This window comes from Enhydra lutris, unplaced genomic scaffold, assembly GCF_002288905.1.
Source record: "Enhydra lutris kenyoni isolate GAN:26980312 unplaced genomic scaffold, ASM228890v2 scaffoldscaffold31, whole genome shotgun sequence".
Lineage (NCBI taxonomy): Eukaryota > Metazoa > Chordata > Mammalia > Carnivora > Mustelidae > Enhydra > Enhydra lutris.
The window spans coordinates 22,330,976-22,348,239 of record NW_019154115.1 but is presented as its reverse complement, the minus strand read 5'-3'; the positions used below and the strand labels follow the sequence as shown (position 1 = coordinate 22,348,239).

The window sequence follows — 17,264 nt, the reverse complement described above, 5'->3', positions numbered from 1 at the left end:
GGGTGGCTCAGTAGGTTGGGCAGCTGCCTTCAGCTCAGGTCATGATCACATGGTTCCTGAATCAGGCCCCACGTTGGGCTCCTGCTGAGTGGGAATTCCACTTCTCCCTCTCCATCTGCCTCTCCCCCTGGCTCACATTCAATCTCTCTGTCAAATAAGTAAATAAATTCTTTTTAAAAAGAAATTATAGGGCCGCCTGGGTGGCTCAGTGGGTTAAAGCCTCTGCCTTCGGCTCAGGTCATGATCCCAGGGTTCTGGGATCGAGCCCCGCATCGGGCTCTCTGCTCAGCGGGGAGCCTGCTTCCCCCCCTCTCTCTGCCTGCCTCTGCCTGCTTGTGATCTCTGTCTGTCAAATAAATAAATAAAATCTTTAAAAAAAATTATAGAACTGTTCAATACAGAAATTTATCAGAGGAATAGATGTGTCAGAAACAGATTAGATACAACTGAAGTGAGAATTGTTAAAAATACTCTGAATAAAGCAAGGAGAGACAACAAGGTGGAAAATACAAAAGAGGAGAAGACAGCATAAAGGGTAAAATGAAGAGGTCTAAACTATATTTAATTAAATGTAGAAGAGAAAGAAGGGGGCAGAGGCAATATTTAAAGTAATAATGACTTAGATTTTTCCAGAACTAATAGAAGATATTAAGGTTCAGTGAAATGAAATTCAATGAAAGTAGGATAAGTTAAAAAAAAATACAGATATGGGGAGCCTGGCTGGCTCAATTGGTGGAGCATGTCATTCTTGACCTGAGTTATGGTTTCAAACCCCATGTTGAGTGTAGGGATTAGTTAAAAATACTGAAATTTAAATTTAAAAAATTCAGATCTAAACATATCAGAGTCAAAATGCAGAAAATAAAATCAAGTAGAAAATGTTAAAAGCATCCATCTAAAAGAAAACAACAGGGGCACTTGGGTGGCTCAGTCAGTTAAGTGTTGAACTCTATCTCCTTTTTAAAAAGATTTTATTCATTTATTTGCTAGAGAGAGAGAGCACATGAGAGTACAAGCAGGAGGAGCGGCAGGCAGAGGGAGAAGCAGCCTCCCTGCCAAGCATGGAGCCTGATGTGGGACTCAATCCCAGGACACTGGGATCATGACCTGAGCTGAAGGCAACCACTTAACCAACTGAGCCACCCAGGCATTCCACTGTCCAACTCTTGATCTTAGCTCAGGTCTTGATCTCAGGGTCATGAGTTCAAGCCCTGTGTTGGGCTCCACCTCCTTGCTGGGTGTGGAGCCTACTTAAAAAAATTTTTTTTAAATAAAAAATAAATAAAAGAAAAAGATAGCCATGGGTCCATTGGTAAGATGGATAACCGACTTGTCAATAATTGCAACTATGGCCATAAATCAATGGCAAGATGCCTTCAGTATGCCAAAAGAAAGTAATTAACTGCCAACAAAGAATTCTTTATATGACAAAAATATTCTTCCAGAATGAAAACAGAATAGACATTTAACAACAAACCAAAAGGGAGAGTTTGCTTCCAAGCTACATTTTAAGGTTCTTCTTTAGGCTGAAGGAAAGTTATCCCAGGAAGAAACACAAAGATGCAACAGGAATGAAAAGCCAAGAATATGGGTTAGTTTAAATGACTGTATAAAGCAAAAATGTCAGCTTGTGGGGCTTAAAATATGGAAAGAGCCCAGGTGTCCATCAACAGATGAATGAATAAAGAAGATATGGTATATAGATAGATAGATAGATAGATAGATAAATAGATATGAATATTATGCAGCCATCAAAAATGAAATCTAGCCATTTGCAATGACATGGATAGAACTAGAGGGTATTATGCTAGGTGTAATAAATCAATCAGAGAAAGACGATTATCATATGATCTCACTGACATATGGAATTTGAGAAACAAGGCAGAGGATCATAGGGGAAAAGAGGAAAAATTTAAAAAGAAGAAACCAGAGAGGGAGACAAACCATAAGAGACTCTTAGTCTCAGGAAACAAACTGGGGGTTGTTTGAGTGGAGGTGTGTGGGAGGGATGGGATTGCTGGGGGATGGACACGGGGAGGGTATGTGTTGTGGTGAGTGCTGTGTATTGTGTAAGACTGATGATTCACAGACTTGTACCCCTGAAACAAATTATACATTATATGTTAATGATAATAATAATAATAATAATAATAAAAGAACAGGTATGCCAGCCTCCAGTTGATGACCAAAACTGAAGAGAGCTTCTTGCCACAATTTACTATGAGGTGATATTCTGCAGTGACAACCTCTGCAAGAAAAATCAAACCCAAAGAAAGAAATAATAAAGATAAGAGGAGAAATCAATGAAACAGAAAGGAATAGAGAAAATCAATGAAGCCAACTTAGTTTGAAAAGATCAACAAATTTGATAAGCCTTAAAAAGAAAGGAAAACAACAACAAAAATTTCATAAGCTTTTATCTAGAATAACTATGCTAATTAAGATCCATCAAGAAATTGCTTAGTAATTTGAATAGAAGTTTAAAGAGTTATTGACTATAACAGGAGATTGAACTGGGCGGAGGTGGGTGATGATTGACTAATAAGAAGTAAAAAGAACTCTAAAAAATACAAGAAGAGCAGATTTAAAGAGCATCCATTAATCCCCAGAGCTGAGACAGAATACCTAAAGAAGAGAGAGGTCTGGGAGACAACTCCTTTCAGAGCTGAAAACCAGACTTCTCTGGAGTGAAGTCATATTTTATTGAATGGCACAGAAATGTGCTCTGCCTGTACATCAGAACTCCCAAGAAACTGTGAAGTTGACCTTTGGAACACTGCAAGTAAACCATTCTCAAAGAGGTTCCATACCAGTGGCATTTCACTGCAAAGCTACTTTGGCTGGAGGATCATGGGGAAGGGAAGGGTATACCAGGAGAACTGCCCACAGGGAGGTCCCATGTACTGCAGGCCCCTGGAAACTGCTAGAACTGGTTGTTGCAGAAACCATGTGCTACTAGGAATGTGTTCTGCAGGAGACTGTGAGCTGCTGGAGAAGGCACTAAGTTACAGAAGCCTGTTGTAGGAGCAAAGTCCTCTTCTGCAGGAGTCTGCCTGTGTACTGGAACCAGGAAGAGAAACATTTTCCTCCTCCAGTGATTGTTTTGTGCTGTCTACTGACAAAACGTAACATGGTGCCAGCTGGCAAAGAAGAAAAATGTATAGGGTCCAACTCTGTCATTGCAGAGCAGGTGATGTAGTTTTTATTTTGAGCTGAGAAGCAATTAATTGATATTGCTGATCAAGAAAAAAAAAGAGCAAAGACACAAATGAGCAAAATCTGGAATCAATGTGAAGCCACTATAGACTCTACAATAAATGGATTATAAAATGATATTATGAACAACTTTATGCAATTTAGATAGAAAAGACAAATTCCTAGAAAGATACAAATTACTAGAACTGACTCAAGAAGAAATAGAAGATCAGTGTTGACATATGAAAAGTACAGACAAGAATTAGTCATAAATCTTCCCAAATAAAAAAGTTCAGTTCCAGATGACTTCACTGATGAAGTCTATCAATATTTAAGGAAGAAAAAATGCTGATCCTTCATAGTCTCTTTTTGAGAATAGTAGAGCAAGGGAAACTTTCTAACCGATTTGGTTATAAAGTGGTATTGTCTTAATACCAAAGTAAGCCTAAAACATAAAAAGAAAAGACAACTATAGGCTACTATTCAATATGAACATAGATGCAGTATCCTAAATGAAATATTAGCAAACCAATCCAACAAAATATAAAAATATTAAAAGGTTTGCTCACCATAATCAACTGAGATTTATTCCTGGAATGCAAATTTAGTTTAACAGGAGAAAATTGATTTAATACACTGTATTAATAGAATAAAATCTTTATGATCTCAATAGAGAAAAAAGCCTATCACAAAATCCAACTCCCATTCATATTTGTTGTTGAAGATTTTTAAATTATTTATTTATTAAGATTTTATTTATTTATTTGACAGAAAGAGACAGTGAGAGAGGGAACACAAGCTGGGGGAGCAGGAGAGGGAAAAGCAGGCTTCCGCCGAGCAGGGAGCCCAGTGTGGGGCTCAATCCCAGAACCCTGGGATCATGACCTGAGCCAAAGGCAGACACTTAACAACTGAGCCACCTAGGCACCCCTTATTTGCTTATTTAGAGAGAGAAAGAGTGTGAGCAGGGGGAGGGGCAGAAGGAGAGGAAGAAAGAGAATCTCTAGCAGACTTCTACATTGAGGGCAGAGCCCAATGCAGGATCAGTCCCACGACCCTGAAATCATGACCATAGCTGGAACCAAGAGATGGTCGTTCAACTGACTGAACCACCCAGGGGCCCCCCATCTCCCATTCTTGATAAGAACTCTCACCAAACTAGGTAGAAGAGAATTGCTTCAAACTAATAAAGAATAATAAAACCTATAGCTAACATCTTATCGTGTGGTAAAGACTGAATGCTTTTTTCTCTTAACACTGAGAACAAAGAAATTATGTCTGCTTTCACTATCATGTCTGAACATTGTAGTAGAGATTTCAATCATTGTAATAAGGCAAGAAAAACAAAGTAAAGTCATACCAATAGGAAAGAAAGAAGTAGTGCTGCCTTTATTTGCAATTGACATGATTTTGTATTTAAAAAATCATAAGAAATCCACAAAAAATTTTTAAAAGCTAAAAGCAAGTGAACAACATTACAGGATATAAATCAAGATACTAAAATCAATTATATTTCCATATGGTATCAATGCACACCTTAAAATGAAATTTTAAAAAAGTACCATTCCAAAAGAATAAAATATTTAGGAATAAATTTAAAAAAAGAAATGCAGGACCTATATACAGAAAACTACAAAAGTTCTTGAGAGAAATTAAAGAAGTTTAAAATAAATGTGAGAAATGCACCATGTTTATGGACTGGACCACTCATAATTGTTAAGATGGCAGTTCTCACCCAGATTTATATAGAAATGCAAAGAATTTAGAATAACCAAAACAACTTTGTAAAGGAAGTTGAAATTTTTATACTACCTGATTTCAAAACTTACTATAAATATACAGTAATTCAGACAGCATGGTATTAGCATAAAGATAGACTTACAGACCAGTGGAACAAAATTGTGAATCAAGAAATAAACGTTTAGGGCGCCTGTGTGGCTCAGTTGGTCATGACTCAGGTCGTGATCCTGGAGTCTGGGATTGGGTCCCACATCAGGCTTCCTGCTCGGCGGGGAATCTGCTTCTCCCCCTGACCTTTCTCCACTCGTGTGCTCTCTCATTCTCTTTCAAATAAATAAATGAAATCTTAAAAAAAAAAAAGAAATAAACGTTTACATTTATGGTCAATTGATTTTCCACAAAGGTTCCAGGACAATTTAACATCTGATCTTTCCATAAGTGGTACTAAGACAATTAGATATCCACATAGAAGGAAAAAAAAAACCCAACTTAGACCACTTCACATCATATACAAAAATTAACCAAAATATATCATAAATCTAAATATTAGACCAAAACTATAGCATCTAAAAGAAAACATGGGATAATAAACTATTTGATCTTATTAAACAAAGATTACTGAGATATGACATCAGAAGCATGATCCGTACAATTAAAAATTGATAAATTGGACTTCAAGATAAAAAAAATGCATGCTCTTCGAAGGACACCATTAAGAAAATTAGAAGATCAGCTACAGATGAGGAGAAAATATTTGTAAATTGCATTTATGGTAAAGGACTTGTATCTATATTCTGTAAGGAATTCTTATAACTCAATAAAAAAAACAACTAAATTTAAAATGGTCAGTAGAGGGGCATCTGGGTGGCTCATTCAGTTAAGCTTTTGGCTCTTGATCTCAGCTCAGGTCTTGATCTCAGGATTGTGAGTTTAAGCCCTGCATGGACTCCACGCTAAGTGTGGAGCCTACTTTAAAAACTAAATAAATAGGGGCACCTGGGTGGCTCAGTGGGTTAAAGCCTCTGCCTTCAGCTCAGGTCATGATCCCGGTGTCCTGGGATCGGGCCCCACATCCAGCTCTCTGCTCTGCAGGGAGCCTGCTTCCTCCTCTCTCTCTCTCTGCCTGCCTCTCTGCCTACTTGTGATCTCTGTCTGTCAAATAAATAAATAAAATCTTTTAAAAAAATTAATAAATAAAAAATAAATTAAATGATCAATAGATTTGAATCGACATTCACTAAGAATATTCTCTTTTTTTTAAAGATTTTATTTATTTATTTGACAGAGAGAGAGAGACAGGGAGAGAGGCAACACAAGCAGGGGGAGTGAGAGAGGGAGAAGCAGGCTTCCCGGTGAGCAGGGAGCCTGACGTGGGACTCGATCCCAGGACCCTGGGATCATGACCTGAGCCGAAGGTAGATGCTTAATTACTGAGCCACCCAGGCGCCCCTCACTAAGAATATTCTTGAATGGCTAATAAACATACAAAAAGATGCTCAACAGCATTAGTTATTAGGAAAATGCAAAATAATATAGCAGTGAGATACCAGTACACACCATCTAGAATTTATATATTCCAGAGGTTGACTGTACCATGTGTTAGTGAAGATGTGAAAAAATTGAAACCTCATACATTACTGATGGAATGTAAAACAGTACAACTACTTTGAAAAATATTTGGCTGTTTCTTAAAAAAGTTAAACATACAGTTTATGATCCAGCAATTCTCTTAAGCGTCTATTCAGGAGAGCTGGAAACGTGTCCACCCAAAAACTTGTACATAATCCTCATAGCATCATTATTCATCATTCAGAATAAGGAAAGATGTCTTAAATAAAAAACAGAATGTACTAGTCATAAAGAAAATATTGATAGTTGACTTGTTTTTTTTTTTAAGATCTTATTAGAGTGTGAATGTGCATGCATGGGGGGCTGGGGGAGGTGCAGAGGGAGAGGGAGAAGCAGGTTCCCTGCTGAGCAGGGAGCAGGAGGAGGGGCTTGATCCCAGGACCCAGGATCATGACCTGACTGAGCCACCCAGGTGCCCCAAAGTTGACTACTTTAAAAGTAAGAATTTCTGTTTAGCAAAAGATTAAGCAGGCAAGCTACAGAATGGAAATGATCTTTGCAACACATGTAACACATAAAAGGCTCAAATTCAAAAAATATACAGAATCCCTACAAATCAATTAGAAAAAGACAACCCTATAGAAACATGAGCAAAAGATATGAAAGTCATCCTACAAAAAGGAATTTCAAATGTTTAATAAAACATATTAGGAATATCAGGGTCACATAACAAGAGAGCATGTGGGACAGGAGGTATTGTTTGAGCCTGTCTGGAAAATATAATCTGCCATACCGTGATTACACTGCTTTTTTTTTTTGACTTGGACATTTTCTCCAGTCCCTACCAAAGGACCAACTTTCTATTTTCTTTCCTGCCATTTTTCCTTCTTTCTCTTTCTTTCTTCCATTCTTCCTTCCTTCCTTTCCATTCCTTCCTTCCTCCCTCTCTCTCCCTTTCTTTTTCTCTCTCCCTTCTTTCCTTCCTTCCTTTGTTCCTTCCTTCCTTCCTTCTCTCCTTTTCTCTCTCCCTTTTTTCTTCCTTCCTTCTCTCTCTCTTTCTTTCTCTCTTTCTTTCTTTCTCTCTCCCTTCCTTCCTTCCTTTTCTTTCTTTCTCTCTTTTCCTTTCTTCTTTTCTCTTCCCCTCCTTCCCTCCCTCCCTCCCCCCCTCCTTTTCTTTCTTTTTTCTCTCTCTCTCTTTTTCTCTTTCTTTTCTTTTCTTTTCTTTCTTTCCAAAAGTGAACTCCTTGTTTGGGAAGCTTCTGAATAAGTGAATCTTCGAAAAAGAGGATTTGGTTCTCAGTAAATGAAGCCAAAATCTAGGTACTCAAAACCAGTGGCCAGAGAGTAGATTGAAGAGGTAGGTAGTGGGCTAGATAGGGTGCTTGGAAATAGTTCTGTAATTGCAGCCTTTTCTCTTGTAGATAAAGAATCCTGTGAACAGGCTTCTGAAGTCAGTGAAGCACAAACTACAGATAGTGATGAAATAGTGACACCGGTATCTCTGAAATGTCCTAAGGCAGTAAGTACACTGGGGTCATCACTGAGTGTGGGACAAGGTTGTAAATAATGATATTGTGCTTAACAGCCACATAGGTGAAAATAATCCATTTTTATTTATTTTTTTAAAAAGATTTTATTTATTTATTTGTCAGAGAGAATGAGCGCACAAGCAGGGGGAGAGGCAGACAGAGGGAGAAGCAGGCTCCCTGCTGAGCAAGGAGCTCGACATGGGACTCCATCCCAGGACCCAGAGACCATGACCTGAGCTGAAGGCAGACACATAACCAACTGAGCCATCCAGGCACCCCAATGGTGCAATTTTAATGAACCTGATGGGAAATTAAATTTATTTAGTTAAATTTACATTGTGAATGAATAGAAGTCTCTTAATACAGTCTCTGATGAAAGGATCACTATCTTGATTTGGTATAAATGAGGACTTGCTTCAATAATTCTCCTTTATTTGGATCCCTTGCCTGCCTCCTTCATTGTGTGCTACGATTCATCTCCAGCTTGAGTGATGCCCATTTCCTCAATCCACCCAAGGAGAGCAGGTGTACCTTGGTAGGTAGAGGCTGGAAAAGAGGAAAGGATTACTTGTGGAAAAGCTCAGAAAGATCATTCAGTTTCTGAAGTTTTTGACCTAATCTTTAAAACCTGAAATTGCTGGGGCACCTGGGTGGTTCAGTGGGTGAAGCATCTGTCTTCAGCTTAGGTCATGATCCCAGGGTCCTGGGGTCGAGCCCTGTGTTGCGCTCCCTGCTTTGAGTCTACTTCTTTCTCTGCCTCTGCTCCCTCTGCCCCCACCCGCCTCCTTGTGCTCTCTCTTTCTCGCAAATAAATAAATAAAATCTTTCTTTAAAAATAAAATAAGGGGCGCCTGGGTGGCTCAGTGGGTTAAGCCTCTGCCTTCAGCTCAGGTCATGATCTCAGGGTCTTGGGATCGAGCCCTGCATCAGGCTCTCTGCTCAGGGAAGCCTGCTTCCCCCCACCCTCTCTCTCTGCCTGCCTCTCTGCCTACTTGTGATCTCTGTCAAATAAATAAAATCTTTAAAAAAATAAAAATAAAATAAAACCTGAAATTGCAATTATTTATTAAACATTACAGCCTCAGATCTCTTGTGGAACTAACTGGGGATACATACACACACAAAAATATATATATATATATAGATAGAGATATAGATATATAACTAAATATATACAGATACATTTAATAATCATTGTATTAGAATCTTGTGGGGTTATAAGTGAGGTAGGAAACAATCTCTCTCTCTGTTGATCCACTAGGATGCTCCCTGACACATTCGTAGGTGCTCAATAAATATTTGTTGAATGAGTAGCTGAATGAAAGATTGAAATCTGATTGAGGATTATGAACTTCATTAGAAACAATATAAGTATAGTGTGACCTAGAATCAAGTGGTTAGATTATGTGATAGAAACTCTTAAGGTTTGTGAGGATTCAGAAAAGTGAAATCATTCCTGCTTTTGTAGAGGTCAGAAAACTCTTTCTTGAAAGTTAGAACTTGTACTGAGGATTTTTAGGCAACTAAAGTATGTTGAAGTGGGGAGAAGCCACTCAAAATCAGTAGCCTTAAGCAATTAAGATAGCAAATACTTAAGTCTATTTTCTTCTGAACTTTTATCTCTTGTATCTTTCTTCAGCCATTACATAGTTAGTATCTTGAGAAATGCTTATAAGATGGATCAGAGCCATGAGATGTTGGAATAGGAGTATAACACCTTTGAGGTCATGAAGGAGAAGAAGATTAATTAATGTGTCCAGGATATAGATATACTTAGCAAAAGAGCTGATCTCCAGCCAAAGTTTCTAAATCAAGCCACCTCTCAGATGAACCTGAAAAGCAGTCAGCTGGTCAGAAAGTTTTTGAACTACACTCAGACATTACATTTAAAATATTATTCAGAATTAGAGGCTCTTAAATAAGATCTCTTTCTGGAAAAACCTTGTGGACCCAACAATGCTATTTGAGAAACTAAATATGAAAACCGAGCTTACTTGGGTGCCTGGGTGGCTCAGTCGGTTAAGCATCCGACTCTTGGTTTCAGCTCAGGTCATGATCTCAGGGTCGTGAGACTGAGCCCATGTCGGGCTCTGTGCTAAGTGCAGAGTCTGCCTAAGGTTCTCTTTCTCCTTCTCCCTCTGCTCTCCCCGCTACTCACACACTCTTTCTCTAAAATAAATAAATAAAATCTTTTTTAAAATTAAAAAAAATTGCAACAGTGGGATTAGGGAACTTTCTAGTGTGATGGTTCTGTATCTTGATTAGGGAGTTGATTACACACTTGCATATATTTGTCAAAACTGTACATTTAGGTTTTGTATTTTACTGTGTATAAACAATACATAAATGTTAAAAGTTAAATAGAGGGACACCTTGGTGGCTCAGTTGGTTAAGCGTCTGAGCTTTGGCTCAAGTCGTGATCTTGGGATCCTGGGATGGAGCCCCACATTGGGCTCCCTGCTCAGCGAGACGCCGGCTTCTCCCTCTCCTTCTGCTCCTATACCCCCTCACCCCCTGCTGTGTGCTCACATTCTCTATCTCAAATAAAGAAATAAAATCTTATTAAAAAATTAAAAAATAAAAGTTAAACAGATTGTCAGGAACCACCTTAGGCAATGTGATTTAAAAGTGGCTCTTATGTTATTTAAATGTCAGTCACTATAAGAAATACATTTCTACATGTGCCCAGTATAATCATATATAAACAAAAGCTTTGAGAAACAGGGCTTACCTTTATCATTTGCCATGAACTCTCCTGTTTTCTGTTCTACTCCATTCCATTCTATCCTAGCCTATCTTATTCTTTCACTTAAAAAAAAAAAATGCTAGTGAAACCCACCTAACTGACCCATAAATGTCAAAACCCAAATTTTGGAAAACATGATAGTTTTCATGGTGGGGATTTTAGGAGGGTTTGTGCGAGGGCTGTTGAGAGGGCATCAAGTAGCTTTCAAGAGTCACCCAGGTTGTTCTGAAGTAGATCTGTTGAGAAATACTGCCTCCTGGGCTTCCTAGGAGAAGGCCCAGGAGCTCCGCCTGCTTCCTAAGAGAGGTGAAGATGGGAGTGGGGGTAGATCTTTGAGAAGTGAGGGCATTGGCCTGGCCACCTAGAGGACAGGAGAGAACCCCCAGATGACAAGGGAGCACTGTGCCAGTTGGGGTCATCCCGGATTGACCCCTTACTAGTGTCATGACAGGACTTGCTGCCACACCAGGGAAAGGGAGGACTTCACATTGCCCTCAGCTTCTGTCTTGAAACTCGAGAGATGTCTGCCCTCCCCCTGGTGTGTCTAATATAAAATGGACCCAGACACAGTTCAAAGAGAGGATGGTGTTTGTGGCAGCAAATGCAACAGGGCTGGAAGGACTGGCATTGCCATGAGGGGGCAGGCTGCTCCGGCAGCCTGCTCTGGGGCCAGTACTTGGTGGATGCAGGAAGCTCTGGGTAGCAGTTGACCAGTAAACTGATTCTCAAGGATATGGGAGATGGGGGCAACCCTCGAGGGTCCCCTCCCTCTGCTGGAGCTCTGAGCTATTGCTCAATAAACTTTGCTTTGCTGCCCATCAAATTAAAAAAAAAAAAAAAGACTACGTTAGATGGAATATGGCTATGATTGCTCTCTGAGGGAGTAACGTGTTCATTAGATGGAGAAGGAACACTAGAAGCATCGCTAACCTATAGGATAAATAAATATTTTCCTTGTCAGGGTTCGGAGAAGATGTGTATTGAAATTGTCTCCCTGGCCTTCTACCCAGAGGCCGAAGTGATGTGTGATGAAAATGTAAAGCAGGTGTATGTAGAGTACAAGTTCTACGGCCTACCCTTGTCAGAGACGGAGACCCCAGTGTCCCTGAGGAAGCCAAGGGCAGGAGAAGAGATCCACTTTCACTTCAGCAAAGGTGAGGCATCCCTTGTGCTTGGCCGGGAGAGGAGTCTGAGGGGTCAGAACTGCTCTGCACTTCCAGTGGTTGGATGCAACCATTTTATTTATCAAAGTGATATATGCATATGGTTTTACTTAAGCTTCTTGTTTTTTATTATTTTTTAATTAAGTTTTTAATTTTAATTCCAGCATAGTTAACATACAGTGTTGTATTAGTTTCGGGCATACAACATAGTGCTTCCACAACTGTAACATTATTGGGTGCTCATCAAGATGAGCATCCTGTTAATCCTCATCACCTGTGTCCCCCGTGCCCCCCGGCCACCTCCCCTACAGTAACCCTCTGTTCTCTATAGGAGGAGTATGATTTTTTGGTTTGTCTTTTTTCCCCTTTGTTTATTTGTTCTATTTCTTAAATTCCACACATAAGTGAAATCATGTGGTATTTGTCTTCCCCTGACTGACTGACTTCACTTAGTCTTATACTCTCTAGATCCATCCACAGTGGCTGCACCAGTTTGCATTCCCACCAGCAGGGCAAGAGGGTTCCTTTTTCTCCGCATCCTTGCCCACACTTGCTTCTTTTCTTTAGCCATTCCGACAGTTATGAGATGGTATCTCACTGTGGTTTTGATTTGCGTCTCCCTGATAATGGGTGATTTTGAGCATCTTTTCCTGTGTCTGTTGGCCATCTGGATGTCTACTCTGGAGAATGTTCGTGTCTTCTGCCCCATTTTTAAATTAGTTGGTTTTTTGAGTGTTGAGTTGTATCAGTTCCTTGTGTATTTTGGATACTAACCCCATACCGGGTATGTCGGTTGTAAATACCATCTTCCATGCAGTAGGTTGCCTTGTAGTTTTGTTGATTATTTCCTTCACTGTGCAGAAGATTTTTATTTTGATGTAGTTCCAGTAATTTATTTTTGCTTTTATTTCGCTTGCCTTAGGAGACATCTAGAAAGAAGTTGTTATGGCTGATGTATGAGAAATTACTGCCCATGCTCTCTTCTAGGATTTTTATAGTTTCAGGTCTCACATTTAAGTCTTTAATCCATTTTGAGTTTATTTGTGTGTATGATATAAGAAAGTGGTCCAGATTCACTCTTTATTTATTTTGGGGGGGCACAAGTGGGGGAGAGGGGGAGGGGGGGAGGGAGAAACAGAATCCCCACTGAATGTACACCCTGATGCCAGGCTTGATCCCAGGACCCCGGGATCATGACCTGAGCCAAAGGCAGATACTTAACTGACTGAGCCACCCAGGCGCCCCGACCAGATTCACTTTTTAATATGTAGCTGTCCTGTTTTCTCAACACCGTTTGTTGGAGAAACTTTTTCCCATTGCATATTTTTGCCCTCCTTTGTCAAAAATTAATCGGCCATATAATCGTGGGTTTGTTTCTGGACTCTCTGTTCTGTTCTGTTGATCTATGTGTCTGTTTTGTGCCAATGCCATACTGTTTTGATTACTTTGGCTTTGCAGTATAGCCTGAAATCTGGGAAATTGTGATACTTCTAGCTTTGTTTTTCTTTCAAGGTCTTTTGTGGTTCCATACAAATTTTAGGAATGTTTGTTCTAGTTCTGTGAAGAATGCTGTTGGTAGTTTGGTAAGGATTGCATTAAATCTGTAGATTGCTTGGTTAGTGTAGACATTTTAACAATATTTGTTCTTCCAATCAATGAGCATAGAATATCTTCCCGTTTGTGTTATCTTCAATTTCATCATTGTTTTATAGTTTTCAAAGTACAGGTTTTCACCTCCTTGGTTAAGTTTATTCCTAGATATTTTATTATATTTGGTGCAATTGTAAATGGGATTGCTTTCTTAATTTCTTTTTCTGTTGCTTCATTATTACTGTATAGAAATGCAACCAGGGGTACATGGGTGGCTGAATCAGTTAAGTGTCTGACTCTTAATCCCACCTCAGCTCTTGATCTCAGGGTTGTGGTTTCAAGGCCAGTGTGGAGCCTACTTAAAATAAAAATAATAATAATAAAGAAATGCAACAGACTTCTGTATATTGATTTTATGTCCTGTGACCTTACTAAATTCATTTATCAGTTCTAGTAGTTTTTTTTTTTTTGGTGGAATCTTTAGGGTTTTCTATATATGGTATTATGCCATCCACAAAATAGTGAAAATTTTACTTCTTTCTTACCAATTTGGATGCTTTTTATTCCTTTTTCTTATCTGATTGAGGGCTAGGACTTCTAGTACTGTGTTGAATAAAAACATCCTCGTCTTATTCCTGGTTTTAGGGGGAAAGCTCTCAGTTTTTCACCATTAAGTATGTTAGCTGTGGGTTTTTCATATATGGCCTTTATTATGTTGAGGAATGTTCCCCTTAAACCTCCTTTCTTGAGGGGTTTTATCATGAATGGATATTGGACTTTGTCAAATGCTTTTTCTCCATTTATTGAAATGATCTCATTGATGTGTGATGTATCACATTGATTGATTTACAAATATTGAAATACCCTTGTATCCTGGAAATGAATCCTACTTGATCATTTAAATGTATTGTTGGATTTGGTTGCTAATATTTTGTTGAGGATTGTTGCATCTATGTTCATCAGAGATAGTGGCCTATAGTTCTCTTTATCTGATTTTGGCATCGGGGTAATGCCTGCCTCATAGAATGAGTTTTGAAGTTTTCCTGCCTCTTCTATTTTTTGGAATAATTTGAGAAGACTAGGTATTAACGCTTCTTCAGATGTTTGGTAAAATTCACTTGTGAAGCCGTCTGGTCCTGGACTTTGAAAATTTTTTTTGTTTCTGATTCAATTTCATTTCTGGTAATCAGTCTGTTCAAATTTTCTATTTCTTCCTGAATCAGTTTTGGGAGGTTATATGTTTCTAGGAATTTGTCCATTTCTTCTGGGTGGTCCAATCTGTTGGCATGTAATTTCTCATAATATTCTCTTACAGTCCTTTGAATTCCTGTGGTGTCAGTTGTTTTTTCTTCTCTTTCATTTCTGGTTTTGTTTATTTGAGTCCCCCTGCCTTTTTGATGAGTCTAGCTAAAGGGTTATCAATTTTGTTCATCTTTTCAAATAACCAGGTCCTGGTTTCATTGATTTGTTCTATTGGTTTTTAAAGTTTCTGTTTTTTTTTTTTTTAGTTTCTGCTCTAATCTTTATTATTTCCTTCATTCTACTGGTTTGGGGTTTTGTTTGTTCTTTTTTTTTAGTTCCTTTAGGGGTATAATATTAGGTGGTTTTTTGAAAATTTTCTTGCTTCTTGAATTAGGCCTGTATTCTTATAAACTTTCCCCTTAGAATAGCTTTTGCTGCATCCCAGAGGTTTGGGACCAGTGTATTTTCATTTGTTCCCATGTATTTTTTTGTTTCCTCTTTGATTTCTGGGTTGACCCATTCATCGTTTAGTAGCATGTTATTTAATCCCCATGTAGTTATGCTCTCTCCAGATTTTTTCTTGTGGCTGATTTCTAATTTCGTAGCACTGTGATCAGAAAAGATACATGGTGGGACACCTCGGTGGCAAAATTGGTTGGACATCCAACTTTCAGTTTCAGCTCAGGTCCATGATCTTGGGGTGTCAGGCTCTGCACTCAGTGTGGAGTCTGCTTGGGTTTTTCTCTTCCTCTTCCTCAGCCCCTTCCACTTGTATACTTTCTCTCTCTGAAGTAAATAAATCTTAAAAAAAAAAAAAGATACATGGTATGACTGATCTTTTTGAATTTGTTGAGACTTGTTTTGTGGCCTAAAATGTGATTTATTCAGGAGACTGTCCCATGTGCAGTTGAAAAGAATGTGTATTCTGCTGTTTTAGGATGGAATGTTCCGAATATATCTGTTAAATCCATCTGGTCCAATGTGTCATTCAAAGCCACTGTTTCCTTGTTGATTTTCTGTTTGGATGATCTGTCCATTAATATAAGTAGGGTTATGTGTATGGTTTTAAAATATCAAATAGGCCTAGAAAAATTTTAATTTAAATGAAATAGTCCCTTTTTCCATCCCTTCTACACAAATCACTCCCTGTTTCCCTCCCCATTCTCTGTGGTCCACCACACCCCTTTTCACTTTTTCTGCTATTTCTTATTATTTAACTCTATGTTTCTGAATAATGCTTCTGTTACAGCTTCCTGACTCACCAATTTTAGATATTATCTGCTGACTTCCTATCATGACACACAAAATTTCTCTCTCTTATGGTGTACCCATGTTTCCTTCTTCCCATAGAGTTGGATCATAACTTTTATTTAATCCAATCTTAATTGTTTCTATTATTATGGATATGTAAATATTAATTCTTCAAAACCAAGTAGTATGCCATAGTTAAAATCCTTTTTTTGTATTTTTTGTCTCAATTTTTCATTTGCACTATCTTCATTATGGCCATTGTAATTCTTTTCACATCCTCCAACAGCCTTTCCAAGTTTTCAAACAATCAAACCTGTCAAAGAATGTATCAATTTTTTTTTCCTTGAAGACCTCTCTTCATCCCACCATTCAGCTATTATCCTGCTGCTGGCATTTGGAGAATTTGATTTAATTTTCTCATACTGGGTTTCTTATTTCCTGGGTTCTCTTTCATCCACTTTTATATTTTATATTGATTCACTTTTATATTTTAATGGGTCATATTTTCCAGTAGTTTTTAAATAAAGCATACACTGGGGGGTGCCTGGGTGGCTTAGAGGGTTAAGCCTCTGCCTTCAGCTCAGGTCATGATCCTAGGGTCCTGGAATCGAGCCCCGCATTGGGCTCTCTGCTCAGCAGGGAGCCTGCTTCCCCTTCTCTCTTTGCCTGCCTCTCTGCCTTCTTGTGATCTCTCTCTGTCAAATGAATAAAATCTTAAAAAAAAAAAAAAAGCATACATTGGAAGTACATTGCGATCATCTTGCATGAAATCTATTCTACCCATATAGCCAAATGATAATTAGACCCAAGTATAGAAGTGTATTCTGAAAACATTTTTATCCAGAATTTCGAAGCAGTTGGTCCATGATCTTTGCCAGGAGTCTAACCTTTGTATGAAAACTACCTCTACCTGTCCAGAAAACTTGAGCATTTTATCTTTTTCCTTAGTATTCTTAAATTTTAGAATAATGTGTGTATTTTTCCTGTAATTGTTCTAGCCATTCAGGGGTTCTTTCAATCTGGAAGCCCATGGTTTTGAGTTCTGGGAATTTTTATTGCATTTCTTTGATAATTTTGTCCCCAGGATTTTCTCATTTTCTTAGTAGAGTTTTTGATCTTCCAAATTAATCCTCTGATTTTCTCATTTTCGTTTTTTTTTTAAGATTTTATTTATTTATTTGACAGAGACAGCAAGAGAGGGAACACAAGCAGAGGGTGTGGGAGAGGAAGAAGCAGGCT

At 38.5% G+C, this 17,264-nt stretch overlaps 1 protein-coding gene across 1 annotated transcript in view; it reads left to right on the top strand.

The window, feature by feature from the left end:
- LOC111153138 (RPGR interacting protein 1) overlaps window positions 1-17,264 on the top strand; it is a 91,484-nt gene that overhangs the window by 62,797 nt on the left and 11,423 nt on the right. Inside the window, exons 20-21 of the mRNA XM_022511929.1 lie at window positions 7,926-8,023; window positions 11,741-11,933. Of these exons, the coding sequence (XP_022367637.1) occupies window positions 7,926-8,023; window positions 11,741-11,933 (291 nt within the window). The remainder of the gene's footprint in view (window positions 1-7,925; window positions 8,024-11,740; window positions 11,934-17,264) is intronic.